Source organism: Bombina bombina, chromosome 5, assembly GCF_027579735.1.
Source record: "Bombina bombina isolate aBomBom1 chromosome 5, aBomBom1.pri, whole genome shotgun sequence".
Taxonomy (NCBI): Eukaryota; Metazoa; Chordata; class Amphibia; order Anura; family Bombinatoridae; genus Bombina; species Bombina bombina.
Window position 1 is genome coordinate 804,151,305 of NC_069503.1, and position 21,944 is coordinate 804,173,248.

The 21,944-nt window shown below is 41.8% G+C and overlaps 1 protein-coding gene across 1 annotated transcript in view; it reads left to right on the forward strand.

The window, feature by feature from the left end:
- The window catches only part of PTPN2 (protein tyrosine phosphatase non-receptor type 2), a 426,691-nt gene that overhangs the window by 311,711 nt on the left and 93,036 nt on the right, over positions 1–21,944 (forward strand). Inside the window, exon 8 of the mRNA XM_053714893.1 lies at positions 2,296–2,477. Coding sequence (XP_053570868.1) covers positions 2,296–2,477 — 182 coding nt within the window. The remainder of the gene's footprint in view (positions 1–2,295; positions 2,478–21,944) is intronic.

The following is a 21,944-nucleotide window of genomic DNA, read 5'->3' on the forward strand; positions in this document are numbered from 1 at the left end:
CATCTTAAACATTTAAGAATATATAAGCATTATCTAAAAAAAAGGTTGCTAAAGCTGAGCTTTGACATAATAAATGATATAATAAACTTGAGCATAGCTGATTTTTGTTTATAAACAGTAACATAAAAAGCAAGCCAGCACATTGAATATTATATTATAGCTTTAGAAAAGGTTAAGATTATATTAATGTGTGTACCTATAAAGTGTGCCACACAATTTGGAACAAGGACTTTTACTACTCTTATTCTTGCTCTCCCTTAGAATGATATACCAATCCGACATGGAAATTCTCATAGTAGAAAAAATATGACATATGCACTAGTAACATTCTACTAGGTTTTATGTGTAAGAGGAAAGTGGTGTTATGATTATAATGTACTATCCCGGCCGCAGAGAGCACATCAATATGGTATCATGAATTATTCCTCTAAGCGGCTAAAATAGGCTTATCTTTTCCCATGTCAATTTAGTAATACCCCATAGGTAAAGAGAAAATGTTTGTGTAACACATGAGGAGACTCTGAGCTACACTAAACTCCTATATCAATTTGAGCCCATTAAGAGGCTAAATTGAAGGCTTAACAACCTTGACACGCTCAATAAATACTCTCATCTCTCCATCAAGTTAAACATATTATCCCTTTTGAGAGCTAAGGTATGTAATTGTAAAAATAGGGGTAACACTCGATTGTGACACGGGGAGAGATAGGCCCTCGCAGCAGGTATTAGCTACCCTTTTCCAAGTGCCAATAATATTGCAATGATTTAATAAACGGTTCGCTATGGGCAAGTGAAAAGGTAACCATAATTGCCTAACTGAAATTTAGTTGAGTGAGTTGGCAATCATCTTAGGCAACAGTACAGGATACTTGCATAGTCAATAGTACCCAAACATCATCGGTATACAGTTAGCAAAACAAAAAAAAACATGAGTGGCTTAAGATATACCATTATATAAGCATAACATATATCATATGCTACCGCACACAGAAGTAATGGATCAATAACTAGACACTACTAATATCCTGTAAGTGAGAGGTTAATTAACAAGCCAAACTCCTTAATGAACACGCTGGGTGTATAAGCATCAAACATTAAATCCCAGGAGGTGACCCCGTACTACAACCTCTAAAAGAGACTGTATGTCCTGTCGCAAGTTAACATAAATTGATAATAAAGAACAGCGAGCTTAAGAGTACAGGTCTCCAATGTCTTAGGCTTCCGTTACTTTGTCTGTGAGGTAGCAAACTTGAAAGCTAGCTCTCCAGTCTATACTGGTGGGGAGGGGTAAGCAGTATGCCGACCTCATTAGATTAGATAGGGGATTTCCCATTAACCTACCCTACACTTGTCGAGGCTGCTCTGTTGTAACAGTACCTACACCCATATGAATTTTTTTTTGCGTGCGTATAGTTAAGTATAAGGCAGTTCCCATATTGAAGGCAAATTCATTTGAGCTGAGCGGCAGTAACTTTGAGGTATAGAGCGATGTTTTGTGTTATTGTTATTTCTGGCAGATTATGATGTGTAGGAGATTCAGGTGCTACCAACACAACAATAAACCCTTTGATATCACCTGTATGGCACCCAATGCAATTTGCCCCGCACCCCAGCGGGCCGGCCGCAACCTCCGGAGCCCGGGCAAGCGACAAGCTGGTGGTGTTTTCGAGGTCAGATGTAGTCAGCAGGGAACCGTCGGCGTTACTCTCCTCAGCTAACTGAGGGATTGTGCTGAGACCACTCATCTGATTTCTCTTCCTGAGGTCTAGAAATAGTGATGCTAGCCTCTCTCCCCTCTGGTGATTGTATAGTAGTTATTAGCTGGTGAAATCTTTCTGTCATATGCTTCTCAAAATGAAGAGGGTTTTTATTATGTTAATGTCTTCTGCCATATTCCTCTATGAGCTATCCACAGCAGCGCTGTTATGAGAGATAATAATAGGTAAAGAAAAAGGCTTTCCGGTTTTGTCTTCTGTGTGCGATGTTATGTAGTAGGCATATATCTTCTGAGATTTATATATCCCCTTCCTTTCTTTTATTTGTAAAGTTGTCTCTCTATACTGTGCAGCTGAATTATAGCATTGATTAGGTTATTGATCGGCTACAATTTTAATATATGGTATATCATATGATGATTTAGAATTAGAAAATAATTACCTAAACTTTAGATTGTAACAAGAATTTTTTTTTTTTAAGTGTTTTTAAATTAAGTTTATCTTATTTTGACTTTTATTTTCATTGTTCTTATTACTTTTTGTTTTAGTTTTATTTACATGTAAATCTTTTTATTTCTAGAACCAGTGGAGAGACATTTCCAGGGAAGAGCAATCTCCTAATAGAGATTGTTGTCCACCTCCTCAGCGGCTGTCTGAAGAAAAATACAATGGAAATAAACTCTCAGTGGAGGAACAAGCACAGACTGATGATTCGGAATTGTGTGCTAGCTTTAAGGATATTGTGGACGGTGATGCAAAAAAGTAAGATTAAAGTTTTGTGCAAATTATGCTGAAATAATTAGAATAAGAAAACAAACATTTGCCTTAAAAAAAAAATATATATATATTTTATTATTTTTATTTTTAATAGTGGCATCTTTATTTGCAAGATTTAAAATCCATTAGATTGTTTTGTAAGAAATGTCATGAAGGAACAACATAAGCTTTTATCAATGACCTATGATGTGACAGTTTGCAGATGATATATACTTAAATTCTAAACTGACCTTTTTCTCACCCTTTTTATATACACTGCACTTGTGGATATGTAGTTTACCTCTTGAACCTCTGAAGAAATTTGACGCCTTTGGGACTTTACATAGAAAGAGAGAGAAATGGGTCATGAAATGAGATTGACCTCTCAGAATGTTCCCTTGTTGCTAGAATGGTCAGGCCTCCCTTTGGGTTATTTGCAGCCTGGAATCTTCTTAAGCAGAAGGTTGATGGCCTCTCAATGAAGTATGTATTCTATAATATAGATAATATAGGTTTTGTGCACCTAGAATTATGCTGTCAACTTCCTAGGTATTTTCTATGCAAGTGCATTAATTCCTGTTTGGCATTCATTTTACAAACTCTGAATATGGCTTCAGGAAGGGGCATTTGGCTCTTGTTTAATCCGGATTTATTAGTGTAAAAGTGCAACACACAAATATAATCTGTATTTGCACAGATACTTATGTGTTGCCCTTTTATACTAAAATCTGGTGCTGTAAAGAGCCAAATGCTTCTGCTTGCAGCCATATTTGGTATTCATAAAATGAATGCCAAATACGAATCAATGCATATGATTATTTATTTCTACTATGTACTGTATATTTAAGGCAGATTTTTTATGACATTATTCTTGACCCGCAACAAAGGGTCTGTTTATTTTCTTTCTTGGTGTAACGTTACAGAAAACCAATCATAGTGAAGTTTAGGGAGAGCTAAAGGGAAAAGTGTTAGCCTGGAATTGTTACAATCAGCAATCTGCAAGCATTCTCCTTAGATGTTTTAATGATCACGTGAAAGTTCTTTTGGCATATCTAGTTTTCTTTCCTAAGATATGGTGAGTCCATGGGATCATCATTTACTGTTGAGAATATTACTCCTGGCTAGTAGAAGGAGACAAAGAACACCACAGCAAAGCTGTTAAATATCACTCCCCTTCCCACAATCCCCAGTCATTCTCTTTGCCTTCAGTGCAATGAGGAGGTTAAGTTTTGGCGTCTAAACATTTCTCTTCAATCAAGATTGTATTATTTTGAAAACCAGAGCAGGTTTGCTCTGATCTTTCCTAGCTTAAGAGGGTCTAGCTGTACTCCACGTTAGTCTCTTTAGTAGGGCAGTTGTGACTTTCAAGCAGTTAGGAACTTCTGAGGTGGGCCTCACTGCGCTTTCCTGACAAATTACTGCCCTGATATAGAAAGCCAGAGTAGGTTTACTCTGTCCTTTATTTCCACAGGTCTCTGTGAGGAGTGGCTTCCTCTCATACCGGGTGAGTTGTCTTCTTGCCGGACAGTGAAGGATTCAGGTAAGTGCCATTTTGGTTTCTTCTGGAGAAGAGCTCTGGCACTGAAAGTAGGCTACATTTAACACAGGACTTTAGCATTCCTGAGGCTCAGGAATCATTAAGGTAGGGTGCAGGCACTGTGTGATGTTTAGGGAGATATAAGTGGTGGCTCAGTAACTTTTATTTTAATCCGGTTTAAGAACCGGTCAGAATCCTTTATTGCTTACATTTTAATATGTATGATTAAGGGTTCTCTACCCGAAACGTCACTTTTTTATTCCAGCATGTGGAAATAAAGATATTTCTTCTGTTATGTGTGATCAGTCCACGGGTCATCATTACTTCTGGGATATAACTCCTCCCCAACAGGAAATGCAAGAGGATTCACCCAGCAGAGCTGCATATAGCTCCTCCCCTCTACGTCAGTCCCAGTCATTCTCTTGCACCCAACGACTAGATAGGATGTGTGAGAGGACTATGGTGATTATACTTAGTTTTTATGACTTCAATCAAAAGTTTGTTATTTTACAATAGCACCGGAGCGTGTTATTACTCCTCTGGCAGAGTTTGAAGAAGAATCTACCAGAGTTTTTTTACTATGATTTTAACCGGAGTAGTTAAGATCATATTGCTGTTCTCGGCCATCTGAGGGAGGTAAAAGCTTCAGATCAGGGGACAGCGGGCAGATGAATCTGCATTGAGGTATGTAGCAGTTTTTATTTTCTGAATGGAATTGATGAGAAAATCCTGCCATACCGTTATAATGACATGTATGTATACACTTCAGTATTCTGGGGATGGTATTTCACCGGAACTACTCTGTTAAAGGTCACTAATCCTTTTAATAAGTATTTATCATGTTAAACGTTTTTGCTGGAATGTAGAATCGTTTACATTGCTGAGGTACTGAGTGAATAAATATTTGGGCATTATTTTCCACTTGGCAGTTGTTTGCTTTTAATTGTGACAGTTTCGTTTCTCTTCACTGCTGTGTATGAGAGGGAGGGGCCGTTTTTGGCGCTCTTTGCTACGCATCAAAAATTTCCAGTCAGCTACTCTTATATTTCCTGCATGATCCGGTTCATCTCTGACAGATCTCAGGGGTCTTCAAACTTCTTTGGAGGGAGGTATATTCTCTCAGCAGAGCTGTGAGAATTTTATATTGACTGTGAATAAAAACGTTGCTCTGTAATTTTATGTCAAATTTAATTATTGTTATTTTACTAATGGGAACAAACCTTTGCTAAAAGTTGTGTTGTTTTAAAGTTTGATGCTATAACTGTTTTGCAGTTCATTATCTCAACTGTCATTTAATCGTTTAGTACCTCCTTGAGGCACAGTACGTTTTTGCTAAAAAAGATTATAACCAGGTTGCAAGTTATTGCTAGTGTGTTAAACATGTCTGACTCAGAGGAAGATATCTGTGTCATTTGTTCCAATGCCAAGGTGGAGCCCAATAGAAATTTATGTACTAACTGTATTGATGCTACTTTAAATAAAAGTCAATCTGTACAATGTGAACAAATTTCACCAAACTGCGAGGGGAGAGTTATGCCGACTAACTCGCCTCACGCGACAGTACCTGCATCTCCCGCCCGGGAGGTGCGTGATATTATGGCGCCTAGTACATCTGGGCGGCCATTACAGATAACATTACATGATATGGCTACTGTTATGACTGAAGTTTTGTCTAAATTACCAGAACTAAGAGGCAAGCGTGATCACTCTGGGGTGAGAACAGAGTGCGCTGACAATACTAGGGCCATGTCTGATACTGCGTCACAGCTTGCAGAGCATGAGGACGGAGAGCTTCATTCTGTGGGTGACGGTTCTGATCCAAATAGATTGGATTCAGATATTTCAAATTTTAAATTTAAATTGGAGAACCTCCGTGTATTACTAGGGGAGGTCTTAGCAGCTCTCAATGATTGTAACACCGTTGCAATACCAGAGAAACTGTGTAGGTTGGATAAATACTTTGCGGTACCCGGCGAGTACTGACGTTTTTCCTATACCTAAGAGATTAACTGAAATTGTTACTAAGGAGTGGGATAGACCCGGTGTGCCGTTCTCACCCCCTCCAATATTTAGAAAGATGTTTCCAATAGACGCCACCACTCGGGACTTATGGCAAACGGTCCCTAAGGTGGAGGGAGCAGTTTCTACTTTAGCTAAGCGTACCACTATCCCGGTGGAGGATAGCTGTGCTTTTTCAGATCCAATGGATAAAAAATTAGAGGGTTACCTTAAGAAAATGTTTGTTCAACAAGGTTTTATATTGCAACCCCTTGCATGTATCGCGCCGATTACGGCTGCGGCAGCATTTTGGATTGAGTCTCTGGAAGAGAACCTTAGTTCATCTACGCTAGACGACATTATGGACAGGCTTAGAGTCCTTAAACTAGCTAATTCATTCATTTCGGAGGCCGTAGTACATTTAACCAAACTTACGGCTAAGAACTCAGGATTCGCCATACAGGCACGTAGGGCGCTGTGGCTAAAATCCTGGTCAGCTGATGTTACTTCTAAGTCCAAATTACTTAATATACCTTTCAAGGGGCAGTCTTTATTTGGGCCCGGTTTGAAAGAAATTATCGCTGACATTACAGGAGGTAAGGGCCACGCCCTACCTCAAGACAAAGCCAAAGCTAAGGCTAGACAGTCTAATTTTCGTCCCTTTCGGAATTTCAAAACAGGAGCAGCATCAACCTCCACTGCACCAAAACAGGAAGGAGCTGTTGCTCGTTACAGGCAAGGCTGGAAGCCTAACCAGTCCTGGAACAAGGGCAAACAGGCCAGGAAACCTGCTGCTGCCCCAAAGACAGCATGAACCGAGAGCCCCCGATCCGGGACCGGATCTAGTGGGGGGCAGACTTTCTCTCTTCGCCCAGGCCTGGGCAAGAGATGTTCAGGATCCCTGGGCGCTAGAGATCATATCTCAGGGATACCTTCTAGACTTCAAATTATCTCCCCCAAGAGGGAGATTTCATCTGTCAAGGTTGTCAACAAACCAGATAAAGAAAGAAGCGTTTCTACGCTGTGTACAAGATCTGTTATTAATGGGAGTGATCCATCCGGTTCCGCGGTCGGAACAAGGACAAGGGTTCTACTCAAACCTGTTTGTGGTTCCCAAAAAAGAGGGAACTTTCAGGCCAATCTTAGATTTAAAGATTCTAAACAAATTCCTAAGAGTTCCATCGTTCAAAATGGAAACTATTCGGACAATCTTACCCATGATCCAAAAGGGTCAGTACATGACCACAGTGGATTTAAAAGATGCTTACCTTCACATACCGATTCACAAAGATCATCACCGGTACCTACGGTTTGCCTTCCTAGACAGGCACTACCAGTTTGTAGCTCTTCCATTCGGATTGGCTACGGCCCCAAGAATCTTCACAAAGGTTCTGGGTGCCCTTCTGGCGGTACTAAGACCGCGAGGGATTTCGGTAGCTCCGTACCTAGACGACATTCTAATACAAGCTTCAAGCTTTCAAACTGCCAAGTCTCATACAGAGTTAGTTCTGGCATTTCTAAGGTCGCATGGATGGAAAGTGAACGAAAAGAAGAGTTCTCTTTTTCCTCTCACAAGGGTTCCATTCTTGGGGACTCTTATAGATTCTGTAGAAATGAAGATTTACCTGACAGAAGACAGGTTAACAAAGCTTCAAGATGCATGCCGTGTCCTTCATTCCATTCAACACCCGTCAGTAGCTCAATGCATGGAGGTGATCGGCTTAATGGTAGCGGCAATGGACATAGTACCTTTTGCACGCCTACACCTCAGACCGCTGCAATTGTGCATGCTAAGTCAGTGGAATGGGGATTACTCAGATTTGTCCCCTACTCTGAATCTGAATCAAGAGACCAGAAATTCTCTTCTATGGTGGCTTTATCGGCCACACCTGTCCAGGGGGATGCCATTCAGCAGGCCAGACTGGACAATTGTAACAACAGACGCCAGCCTACTAGGTTGGGGCGCTGTCTGGAATTCTCTGAAGGCTCAGGGATTATGGAATCAGGAGGAGAGTCTCCTTCCAATAAACATTCTGGAATTGAGAGCAGTTCTCAATGCCCTTCTGGCTTGGCCCCAATTAACAACTCGGGGGTTCATCAGGTTTCAGTCGGACAATATCACGACTGTAGCTTACATCAACCATCAGGGAGGGACAAGAAGCTCCCTAGCAATGATGGAAGTATCAAAGATAATTCGCTGGGCAGAGTCTCACTCTTGCCACCTGTCAGCAATCCACATCCCGGGAGTGGAGAACTGGGAGGCGGATTTCTTGAGTCGCCAGACTTTTCATCCGGGAGAGTGGGAACTTCATCCGGAGGTCTTTGCCCAAATACTTCGACGTTGGGGCAAACCAGAGATAGATCTCATGGCGTCTCGCCAGAACGCCAAACTTCCTCACTACGGGTCCAGATCCAGGGATCCGGGAGCGGTTCTGATAGATGCTTTGACAGCACCTTGGAACTTCGGGATGGCTTATGTGTTTCCACCCTTCCCGCTGCTTCCTCGATTGATTGCCAAAATCAAACAGGAGAGAGCATCAGTGATTCTAATAGCGCCTGCATGGCCACGCAGGACTTGGTATGCAGATCTAGTGGACATGTCATCCTGTCCGCCTTGGTCTCTACCTCTAAAACAGGACCTTCTGATACAGGGTCCATTCAAACATCAAAATCTAACTTCTCTGAAACTGACTGCTTGGAAATTGAACGCTTGATTTTATCAAAACGTGGTTTTCTTTCATGTAATTAACAAGAGTCCATGAGCTAGTGACGTATGGGATATACATTCCTACCAGGAGGGGCAAAGTTTCCCAAACCTTAAAATGCCTATAAATACACCCCTCACCACACCCACAAATCAGTTTTACAAACTTTGCCTCCAAGGGAGGTTAGGTGAAGTAAGTTTGTGCTAGATTCTTCGTTGATATGCGCTTCACAGCAGGCTGGAGCCCGGTTTTCCTCTGTGTGCAGTGAATGTCAGAGGGATGTGAAGAGAGTATTGCCTATTTGAATTCAATGATCTCCTTCTACGTGGTCTATTTCTCCAACATAGGTGTGTCCGGTCCACGGCGTCATCCTTACTTGTGGGATATTCTCTTCCCCAACAGGAAATGGCAAAGAGCCCAGCAAAGCTGGTCACATGATCCCTCCTAGGCTCCGCCTACCCCAGTCATTCTCTTTGCCGTTGTACAGGCAACATCTCCACGGAGATGGCTTAGAGTTTTTTAGTGTTTAACTGTAGTTTTTATTATTCAATCAAGAGTTTGTTATTTTGAAATAGTGCTGGTATGTACTATTTACTCAGAAACAGAAAAGAGATGAAGATTTCTGTTTGTATGAGGAAAATGATTTTAGCAACCGTCACTAAAATCCATGGCTGTTCCACACAGGACTGTTGAGAGCAATTAACTTCAGTTGGGGGAACAGTGTGCAGTCTCTTGCTGCTTGAGGTATGACACATTCTAACAAGACGATGTAATGCTGGAAGCTGTCATTTTCCCTATGGGATCCGGTAAGCCATGTTTATTCAGCAAGTAAATAAGGGCTTCACAATTACTTATTAAGACTGTAGACTTTTTCTGGGCTAAATCGATTCATTATTAACACATATTTAGCCTTGAGGAATCATTTTATCTGGGTATTTTGATATAATAATATCGGCAGGCACTGTATTAGACACCTTATTCTTTAGGGGCTTTCCCAAAGCATAAGCAGAGCCTCATTTTCGCGCCGGTGTTGCGCACTTGTTTTTGAGAGGCATGGCATGCAGTCGCATGTGAGAGGAGCTCTGATACTTAGAAAAGACTTTCTGAAGGCGTCATTTGGTATCGTATTCCCCTTTGGGCTTGGTTGGGTCTCAGCAAAGCAGATACCAGGGACTGTAAAGGGGTTAAAGTTCAAAACGGCTCCGGTTCCGTTATTTTAAGGGTTAAAGCTTCCAAATTTGGTGTGCAATACTTTTAAGGCTTTAAGACACTGTGGTGAAAATTTGGTGAATTTTGAACAATTCCTTCATGTTTTTTCGCAATTGCAGTAATAAAGTGTGTTCAGTTTAAAATTTAAAGTGACAGTAACGGTTTTATTTTAAAACGTTTTTTGTACTTGTTATCAAGTTTATGCCTGTTTAACATGTCTGAACTTCCAGATAGACTGTGTTCTGAATGTGGGGAAGCCAGAATTCCTATTCATTTAAATAAATGTGATTTATGTGATAATGACAATGATGCCCAAAATGATTCCTCAAGTGAGGGGAGTAAGCATGGTACTGCATCATTCCCTCCTTCGTCTACACGAGTCTTGCCCACTCAGGAGGCCCCTAGTACATCTAGCGCGCCAATACTCCTTACTATGCAACAATTAACGGCTGTAATGGATAATTCTGTCAAAAACATTTTAGCCAAAATGAACACTTATCAGCGTAAGCGCGGCTGCTCTGTTTTAGATACTGAAGAGCATGACGACGCTGATAATAATATTTCCGAAGGGCCCCTAACCCAGTCTGATGGGGCCAGGGAGGTTTTGTCTGAGGGAGAAATTACTGATTCAGGGAACATTTCTCAACAGGCTGAACCTGATGTGATTGCATTTAAATTTAAGTTGGAACATCTCCGCATTCTGCTTAAGGAGGTATTATCCACTTTGGATGATTGTGACAAGTTGGTCATCCCAGAGAAACTATGTAAAATGGACAAGTTCCTAGAGGTGCCGGGGCTCCCAGAAGCTTTTCCTATACCCAAGCGGGTGGCGGACATTGTTAACAAGGAATGGGAAAGGCCCGGTATTCCTTTCGTCCCTCCCCCCATATTTAAAAAATTGTTTCCTATGGTCGACCCCAGAAAGGACTTATGGCAGACAGTCCCCAAGGTCGAGGGAGAGGTTTCCACTTTAAACAAACGCACCACTATACCCATAGAGGATAGTTGTGCTTTCAAAGATCCTATGGATAAAAAATTAGAAGGTTTGCTTAAAAAGATGTTTGTTCAGCAAGGTTACCTTCTACAACCAATTTCATGCATTGTCCCTGTCGCTACAGCCGCATGTTTCTGGTTCGATGATCTGATAAAGGCGGTCGATAGTGAGTCTCCTCCTTTTGAGGAGATTATGGACAGAATCAATGCTCTCAAATTGGCTATTTCTTTCACCCTAGACGCCACTTTGCAATTGGCTAGGTTAGCGGCTAAGAATTCTGGGTTTGCTATTGTGGCGCGCAGAGCGCTTTGGTTGAAATCTTGGTCGGCTGATGCGTCTTCCAAGAACAAGCTACTTAACATTCCTTTCAAGGGGAAAACGCTGTTTGGCCCTGACTTGAAAGAGATTATCTCTGATATCACTGGGGGTAAGGGCCACGCCCTTCCTCAGGATCGGCCTTTCAAGGCAAAAAATAAACCTAATTTTCGTCCCTTTCGTAGAAACGGACCAGCCCAAGGTGCTACGTCCTCTAAGCAAGAGGGTAATACTTCTCAAGCCAAGCCAGCTTGGAGACCAATGCAAGGCTGGAACAAGGGAAAGCAGGCCAAGAAACCTGCCACTGCTACCAAGACAGCATGAAATGTTGGCCCCCGATCCGGGACCGGATCTGGTGGGGGGCAGACTCTCTCTCTTCGCTCAGGCTTGGGCAAGAGATGTTCTGGATCCTTGGGCGCTAGAAATAGTCTCCCAAGGTTATCTTCTGGAATTCAAGGGACTTCCCCCAAGGGGGAGGTTCCACAGGTCTCAGTTGTCTTCAGACCACATAAAAAGACAGGCATTCTTACATTGTGTAGAAGACCTGTTAAAAATGGGAGTGATTCATCCTGTTCCATTAAGAGAACAAGGGATGGGGTTCTACTCCAATCTGTTCATAGTTCCCAAAAAAGAGGGAACGTTCAGACCAATCTTAGATCTCAAGATCTTAAACAAGTTTCTCAAGGTTCCATCGTTCAAGATGGAAACCATTCGAACTATTCTTCCTTCCATCCAGGAAGGTCAATTCATGACCACGGTGGATTTAAAGGATGCGTATCTACATATTCCTATCCACAAGGAACATCATCGGTTCCTAAGGTTCGCATTCCTGGACAAACATTACCAGTTCGTGGCGCTTCCTTTCGGATTAGCCACTGCTCCAAGGATTTTCACAAAAGTACTAGGGTCCCTTCTAGCTGTGCTAAGACCAAGGGGCATTGCTGTAGTACCTTACTTGGACGACATTCTGATTCAAGCGTCGTCCCTTCCTCAAGCAAAGGCTCACACGGACATTGTCCTGGCCTTTCTCAGATCTCACGGATGGAAAGTGAACGTGGAAAAGAGTTCTCTATCCCCGTCAACAAGGGTTCCCTTCTTGGGAACAATAATAGACTCCTTAGAAATGAGGATTTTTCTGACAGAGGCCAGAAAAACAAAACTTCTAGACTCTTGTCGGATACTTCATTCCGTTCCTCTTCCTTCCATAGCTCAGTGCATGGAAGTGATCGGGTTGATGGTAGCGGCAATGGACATAGTTCCTTTTGCGCGCATTCATCTAAGACCATTACAACTGTGCATGCTCAGTCAGTGGAATGGGGACTATACAGACTTGTCTCCGAAGATACAAGTAAATCAGAGGACCAGAGACTCACTCCGTTGGTGGCTGTCCCTGGACAACCTGTCACAAGGGATGACATTCCGCAGACCAGAGTGGGTCATTGTCACGACCGACGCCAGTCTGATGGGCTGGGGCGCGGTCTGGGGAGCCCTGAAAGCTCAGGGTCTTTGGTCTCGGGAAGAATCTCTTCTACCGATAAATATTCTGGAACTGAGAGCGATATTCAATGCTCTCAAGGCTTGGCCTCAGCTAGCGAGGGCCAAGTTCATACGGTTTCAATCAGACAACATGACAACTGTTGCGTACATCAACCATCAGGGGGGAACAAGGAGTTCCCTAGCGATGGAAGAAGTGACCAAAATCATTCTATGGGCGGAGTCTCACTCCTGCCACCTGTCTGCTATCCACATCCCAGGAGTGGAAAATTGGGAAGCGGATTTTCTGAGTCGTCAGACATTGCATCCGGGGGAGTGGGAACTCCATCCGGAAATCTTTGCCCAAGTCACTCAGCTGTGGGGCATTCCAGACATGGATCTGATGGCCTCTCGTCAGAACTTCAAAGTTCCTTGCTACGGGTCCAGATCCAGGGATCCCAAGGCGGCTCTAGTGGATGCACTAGTAGCACCTTGGACCTTCAAACTAGCTTATGTGTTCCCGCCGTTTCCTCTCATCCCCAGGCTGGTAGCCAGGATCAATCAGGAGAGGGCGTCGGTGATCTTGATAGCTCCTGCGTGGCCACGCAGGACTTGGTATGCAGATCTGGTGAATATGTCATCGGCTCCACCTTGGAAGCTACCTTTGAGACGAGACCTGCTTGTTCAGGGTCCGTTCGAACATCCGAATCTGGTTTCACTCCAGCTGACTGCTTGGAGATTGAACGCTTGATTTTATCGAAACGAGGGTTCTCAGATTCTGTTATCGATACTCTTGTTCAGGCCAGAAAGCCTGTAACTAGAAAGATTTACCACAAAATTTGGAAAAAATATATCTGTTGGTGTGAATCTAAAGGATTCCCTTGGGACAAGGTTAAGATTCCTAGGATTCTATCCTTCCTTCAAGAAGGATTGGAAAAGGGATTATCTGCAAGTTCCCTGAAGGGACAGATTTCTGCCTTGTCGGTGTTACTTCACAAAAAACTGGCTGCTGTGCCAGATGTTCAAGCCTTTGTTCAGGCTCTGGTTAGAATCAAGCCTGTTTACAAACCTTTGACTCCTCCTTGGAGTCTCAATTTAGTTCTTTCAGTTCTTCAGGGGGTTCCGTTTGAACCCTTGCATTCCGTTGATATTAAGTTATTATCTTGGAAAGTTTTGTTTTTAGTTGCAATTTCTTCTGCCAGAAGAGTTTCAGAATTATCTGCTCTGCAGTGTTCTCCTCCTTATCTGGTGTTCCATGCAGATAAGGTGGTTTTACGTACTAAACCTGGTTTTCTTCCAAAAGTTGTTTCTAACAAAAACATTAACCAGGAGATTATCGTACCTTCTCTGTGTCCGAAACCAGTTTCAAAGAAGGAACGTTTGTTGCACAATTTGGATGTTGTTCGCGCTCTAAAATTCTATTTGGATGCTACAAAGGATTTTAGACAAACATCTTCCTTGTTTGTTGTTTATTCCGGTAAAAGGAGAGGTCAAAAAGCAACTTCTACCTCTCTCTCTTTTTGGATTAAAAGCATCATCAGATTGGCTTACGAGACTGCCGGACGGCAGCCTCCCGAAAGAATCACAGCTCATTCCACTAGGGCTGTGGCTTCCACTTGGGCCTTCAAGAACGAGGCTTCTGTTGATCAGATATGTAGGGCAGCGACTTGGTCTTCACTGCACACTTTTACCAAATTTTACAAGTTTGATACTTTTGCTTCTTCTGAGGCTATTTTTGGGAGAAAGGTTTTACAAGCCGTGGTGCCTTCCATTTAGGTGACCTGATTTGCTCCCTCCCTTCATCCGTGTCCTAAAGCTTTGGTATTGGTTCCCACAAGTAAGGATGACGCCGTGGACCGGACACACCTATGTTGGAGAAAACAGAATTTATGTTTACCTGATAAATTACTTTCTCCAACGGTGTGTCCGGTCCACGGCCCGCCCTGGTTTTTTTAATCAGGTCTGATAATTTATTTTCTTTAACTACAGTCACCACGGTACCATATGGTTTCTCCTATGCTAATATTCCTCCTTAACGTCGGTCGAATGACTGGGGTAGGCGGAGCCTAGGAGGGATCATGTGACCAGCTTTGCTGGGCTCTTTGCCATTTCCTGTTGGGGAAGAGAATATCCCACAAGTAAGGATGACGCCGTGGACCGGACACACCGTTGGAGAAAGTAATTTATCAGGTAAACATAAATTCTGTTTTCATAGGTTCTCTGTTATCGGTCGTAGAGATTCATCTCTTGCCTCCCTTTTCAGATCGACGATATACTCATATATATATATATATATACCATTACCTCTACTGATTCTCGTTTCAGTACTGGTTTGGCTATCTACTACATGTAGAGGAGTGTCCTGGGGTAAGTAAGTCTTATTTTCTGTGACACTCTAAGCTATGGTTGGGCACTTTTATATAAATTTCTAAATATATGTGTTCAAACATTTATTTGCCTTGATTCAGGATGTTCAATATTCCTTATTTCAGACAGTCAGTTTCATTATTTGGGATAATGCATTTGAATATTAAATTTTTCTTACCTTAAAAAATTTGACTTATTTTCCTGTGGGCTGTTAGGCTCGCGGGGGCTGAAAATGCTTCATTTTATTGCGTCATTCTTGGCGCTGACTTTTTTAGCGCAAAAAAAATTTTCCTTGTCATTTCCAGCGTCATACGTGTCACCGGACGTTGTTTTGTATTTGCGTAATATTTTTGACGTTTTTTGCACCAAAGATGTCGGCGTCGCCGGATGTGGCGTCATTTTTGGCGCCAACGCATTTAAGCGCCAAATAATGTGGGCGTCTTTTTTGGCGCTAAAAATTATGGGCGTCATTATTGTCTCCACATTATTTAAGTCTCATTGTTTATTTGCTTCTGGTTGCTAGAAGCTTGTTCATTGGCATTCTTTCCCATTCCTGAAACTGTCATTTAAGGAATTTGATAAATTTTGCTTTATATGTTGTTTTTTCTATTACATATTGCAAGATGTCTCAGGTTGATCCTGAATCAGAAGCTACTTCTGGAAATTCGCTGCCTGATGCTGGATCTACCAAAGTTAAGTGTATTTGTTGTAAATTTGTGGTAACTGTCCCTCCAGCTGTTTTTTGAGATAAATGTCATGATAAACTTGCTAATGCAGAGAATATTTCCTTTAGTAATGTTCCATTACCTGTTGCTGTTCCTTCAACATCTAATACTCAGGGTGTTCCTGTTAACATAAGAGATTTTGTTTCTAAATCTATTAAGAAGGCTATGTCTGTTATTCCTCCTTCCAGTAAACGTAAAAGGTCTTTTAAAACTTCACATTTTTCAGATGAATTTTTAAATGAACATCACCATTCTGATTCTGTTTCTGATGATAATTTCTCTGGTTCAGAGGAGTCTGTTTCAGAGATTGATACTGATAAATCTTCATATTTATTTAAAATTGAATTTATTCGTTTTTTACTTAAAGAAGTCTTAATTGCATTAGAAATAGAGGAATCTGGTCCTCTTGATACTAAATCTAAACGTTTAAATACGGTTTTTAAACCTCCTGTGGTTATTCCGGAAGTTTTTCCTGTCCCTGATGCTATTTCTGAAGTAATTTCCAGGGAATGGAATAATCTGGGTAATTCTTTTACTCCTTCTAAAAGGTTTAAAAAATTGTATACTGTGCCATCTGACAGATTAGAGTTTTGGGACAAAATCCCTAAAATTGATGGGGCTATCTCTACTCTTGCTAAACGAACTACTATTCCTACGGCAGATAGTAATTCCTTTAAGGATCCATTAGATAGGAAGATTGAATCCTTTCTAAGAAAAGCCTATTTATGTTCAGGTAATCTTCTTACACCTGCTATATTTTTGGCAGATGTTGCTGCAGATTCAACTTTCTGGTTAGAGGCTTTAGCACAACAAGTAACAGATCATAATTCTCAGAGCATTGTTAATCTTCTTCAACATGCTAATAACTTTATTTGTGATGCCATCATTGATATCATTAGGGGGAATAAATCCAAACCTTTTAGAAACCCAAAACAAGCTCCCAAGTCCACATGAAGGTGCGGCCCTTATTCCAGCCCAGCTGGTAGGGGGCAGATTACGATTTTTCAAAGAAATTTGGATCAATTCGATTCACAGTCTTTGGATTCAGAACATTGTTTCACAAGGGTACAGAATAGGTTTCAAGATAAGGCCTCCTGCAAGAAGATTTTTTCTTTCTCACGTTCCAATACATCCAGTGAAAGCTCAAGCGTTTCTGAAATGTGTTTCAGATATAGAGTTGGCTGGAGTAATTGTGCTAGTTCCAGTTCTGGAACAGGGGCTGGGTTTTTACTCAAATCTATTCATTGTACCAAAGAAGGAGAATTCCTTCAGACCAGTTCTGGATTTAAAAATATTGAATCGTTATGTAAGGATACCAACATTCAAAATGGTAACTATAAGGACTATTCTACCTTTTGTTCAGCAAGGGCATTATATGTCCACAATAGATTTGCAGGATGCATATCTGCATATTCCGATTCATCCAGATCACTATCAGTTTCTGAGATTCTCTTTTCTAGACAAGCATTACCAATTTGTGGCTCTGCCATTCGGCCTAGCAACAGCTCCAAGGAATTTTACAAAGGTTCTCGGTGCCCTGCTATCTGTAATCAGAGAACAGGGTATTGTGGTATTTCCTTATTTGGACGATATCTTGGTACTTGCTCAGTCTTCACATTTAGCAGAATCTCATACAAATCGACTTGTATCGTTTCTTCAAGAACATGGTTGGAGGATCAATTTACCAAAAAGTTAATTGATTCCTCAGACAAGGGTAACCTTTTTAGGTTTCCAGATAGATTACAAAAGACGTCTGAAGTTGGTTTCAGTCTGTCGAAACCTTCAGTCTCAATCATTCCCTTCGATAGCCTTATGCATGGAAATTCTAGGTCTTATGACTGCTTCATCGGACGCGATCCCCTTTGCTCGTTTTCACATGCGACCTCTTCAGCTCTATGTGCTGAACCAGTGGTGCAGGGATTATACAAGGATATCACAGTTAATATCTTTAAATCCGATTGTTCGACACTCTCTGACGTAGTGGACAGACCACCATCGTCTAGTTCAGGGGGCTTCTTTTGTTCTTCCATCCTGGACTGTGATCTCAACAGATGCGAGTCTGACAGGTTGGGGAGCTGTATGGGGGGTCTCTGACAGCGCAGGGGGTTTGGAAATCTCAGGAGGCGAGATTACCAATCAACATTTTGGAACTCCGTGCGATTTTCAGAGCTCTTCAGTCGTGGCCTCTTCTGAAGAGAGAATCGTTCATTTGTTTTCAGACGGTTAATGTCACAACCATGGCATATGTCAATCATCAAGGAGGGACTCACAGTCCTCTGGCCATGAAAGAAGTATCTCGAATACTTGTATGGGCGGAATCCAGCTCCTGTCTAATTTCTGCGGTTCACATCCCAGGTATAGACAATTGGGAAGCGGATTATCTCAGCCGCCAGATGTTACATCCAGGCGAATGGTCTCTTCACCCAGAAGTTTTTCTTCAGATTGTGCAAATCTGGGACTTCCAGAAATAGATCTGATGGCTTCTCATCTAAACAAGAAGCTTCCCAGGTATCTGTCCAGAACCAGGGATCCTCAGGCGGAGGCAGTGGATGCATTGTCACTCCCTTGGAAGTATCATCCTGCCTATATCTTTCCGCCTCTAGTTCTTCTTCCAAGAGTGATCTCCAAGATTCTAAAGGAGCGTTCGTTTGTTTTGCTGGTGGCTCCAGCATGGCCTCACAGGTTTTAGTATGCGGATCTTGTTCGGATGGCTACTTGCCAACCTTGGACTCTTCCGTTAAGACCAGACCTTCTATCGCAAGGTCCTTTTTTCCATCAGGATCTCAAATCATTAAATTTGAAGGTATGGAGATTGAACGCTTGATTCTCAGTCATAGAGGTTTCTCTGACTCCGTAATTAATACTATGTTGCAGGCTCGTAAATCTGTGTCTAGGAAGATATATTATCGAGTCTGGAAGACTTACATTGCTTGGTGTTCTTCTCATCATTTTTCTTGGCATTCTTTTAGAATTCCTAGAATTTTACAGTTTCTCCAGGATGGTCTGGATAAAGGCTTGTCTGCAAGTTCCTTGAAAGGACAAATTTCTGCTCTCTCTGTGCTGTTTCACAGAAAGATTGCTAATCTTCCTGATATTCATTGTTTTGTACAGGCTTTGGTTCGTATTAAACCTGTCATTAAGTCAATTTCTCCTCCTTGGAGTTTGAATTTGGTTTTGAGGGCTCTTCAAGCTCCTCCGTTTGAACCTATGCATTCGCTGGATATTAAATGACTTTCTTGGAAAGTTTTGTTTCTTTTGGCCATCTCTTCTGCTAGAAGAGTTTCTGAATTTTCTGCTCTTTCTTGTGAGTCTCCTTTTCTGATTTTTCATCAGGATAAGGCGGTGTTGCGAACTTCATTTAAATTTTTACCTAAGGTTGTGAATTCTAACAACATTAGTAGAGAAATTGTGGTTCCTTCATTATGTCCTAATCCTAAGAATTCTAAGGAAAGATCGTTGCATTCTTTGGATGTAGTTAGAGCTTTGAAATATTATGTTGAAGCTACTAAAGATTTCCGAAAGACTTCTAGTCTATTTGTTATCTTTTCCGGTTCCAGGAAAGGCCAGAAGGCTTCTGCCGTTTCTCTGGCATCTTGGTTAAAGTCTTTGATTCATCATGCTTATGTTGAGTCGGGTAAAACTCCGCCTCAAAGAATTACAGCTCATTCTACTAGGTCAGTTTCTACTTCCTGGGCGTTTAGGAATGAAGCTTCAGTTGATCAAATTTGCAAAGCAGCTACTTGGTCTTCTTTGCATACTTTTACTAAATTCTACCATTTTGATGTGTTTTCTTCTTCTGAAGCAGTTTTTGGTAGAAAATTACTTCAGGCAGCTGTTTCAGTTTGATTCTTCTGCTTATAGTTTCAATTTGTTTCACTTTTTTGGGTTGTAGATTATTTTTCAGCGGAATTGGCTGTCTTTATTTTATCCCTCCCTCTCTAGTGACTCTTGCGTGGAAGTTCCACATCTTGGGTATTTATATCCCATACGTCACTAGCTCATGGACTCTTGCTAATTACATGAAAGAAAACATAATTTATGTAAGAACTTACCTGATAAATTTATTTCTTTCATATTAGCAAGAGTCCATGAGGCCCACCCTTTTTATGGTGGTTATGATTTTTTTTGTATAAAGCACAATTATTCCAATTCCTTATTTTTTATGCTTTCGCACTTTTTTCTTATCACCCCACTTCTTGGCTATTCGTTAAACTGATTTGTGGGTGTGGTGGGGGTGTATTTATAGGCATTTTGAGGTTTGGGAAACTTTGCTCCTCCTGGTAGGAATGTATATCCCATACGTCACTAGCTCATGGACTCTTGCTAATATGAAAGAAATGAATTTATCAGGTAAGTTCTTACATAAATTATGTTTTTTTTTGCTCTCCTTTTGTGGGTTGAATTTTCTTGCAATATGGACCAAGAGTATGTGCCGGTTGTAGAGTGCAAGCTCTGTTTTTATAACCAAGTGGAACCTCCTTTGTTCCTCTTGTATTGAGAGAAAGATAGACTTTTTTCTGAGCCACCATTCTCTCAGGATGATGCTGGTTAAGTAATGTCACAGCCTTCTCCTCAAACGTCCCAAACGTTATCATCATCACATGCAGTGCCCTGCGGTTCCTCACAATCTCCTGGAGTATATTTGCATGCAGTGATTGCTGCCTAGGTGTCCATGGCGGTTTGAGGCACTGGCTGCCGTCCCTATGCTTCAGGAGAAACGCAAGAGGAAAATTAGAGAATCAGACAATAAGGTTTCTTATCCAGTTCAGGCTAACCAGGTTGCTCTTTCACATAAGTCGGAAGAGGAGAATATTTTGGTAGCTTCTCAGGGTGAAATCTCAGATTTGGATAGTATAATTCCTTCTTCTGATGCTGAAGTGGTTTCCTTCAGATTCAAGCTTGAACACCTTTGTGTTTATTTAAAGGTGGTTTTGGCTACTTTGGACGACTACGATACTCCTATTGTTGTCAACCCTAAGAAATCTAGCAAATAGATATTTTGAGGTTCCCTCCCCCCGGGGAGGTGTTTCCAGTGCCAGACCGTGCTACGGAGATTATTGCTCGGGAATGGGAGAAACCTGGAATTCATTTTTCTCCCTCTCCAGTCTTTAGGAAGATGTTTCCGGTGGCAGATGGTCCCCAAGGTGGAAGGGGCGATCTCTACCCTGGCCAAGAGAACTACTATTCCTATTGAGGATAGTTGCATTTTCAAGGACCCTATGGACAAGAAGCAGGAGGCTTTCTTAAAGATGTATATTCATCAGGGTTTACAATGGCAAATGGCGGTGTGTATTGCTACAGTGACAAGTGCTGCAGCTTATTGGTTTGACACTCTGTCTGAGTCCCTCCAAGCAGAGACTCCTTTGGAGGAGATACGGGACAGGATAAAGGCTCTTAAGTTAGCCAATTTCTTTATTAGACGCTTCTTTGCAGGTCATTAAGCTGGGGCCCAAAATATCTGGTTTCACAATTTTGGCGCATAGAGAGCTATGGCTGAAATCTTGGTCTGCAGCTGTTTCTTCTAAATCTAAGCTTTTAGCTAATCCTTACAAGGGAAAGACATTATTTGGGCCGGGTTTGGCAGAATTTATTTCCGATATCACGGGTGGTAAAGGATCCTTTCTGCCCCAAGATAAGAAGATTAAATCGAAAAGGACGTCAGAGTAATTTTTGTTCCTTTCGTAACTTCAGAGGTAAGTTTTCCCCCTCCTCTACCAAGCAGGAACAGTCCAAGCCGTCTTGGAAACTTAGTCAGTCTTGGAACAAGGGGAAGCAATCTTAAAAGCCTGCAGCTAAATCTAAGTCAGCATGAAGGGTTTGCCCCCAATCCAGGATCGGATCAAGTGTGGGGCAGACTCTGTTTTCTCAAGCATGGATACAAGATTTCCCAGACCCGTGGGCCGTAGACATAGTATCCCAGGGTTACAATTTAGAATTTAAGACCTTTCCTCCCGGGGCAGATTCCACCTCTCAAGATTATCTGTAGACCAGATAAAAAGAGAGGCGTTCTTGAAATTTATACAGGATCTTTCCCTCCTGGGAGTAATAGTTCCAGTTCCAATACAGGAACAGGGTCTAGGGTTCTATTCCTACCTGTCAGTGGTTCCCACAAAAGAGGGAACTTTCAGGCCTATTCTAGATCTAAAGTTC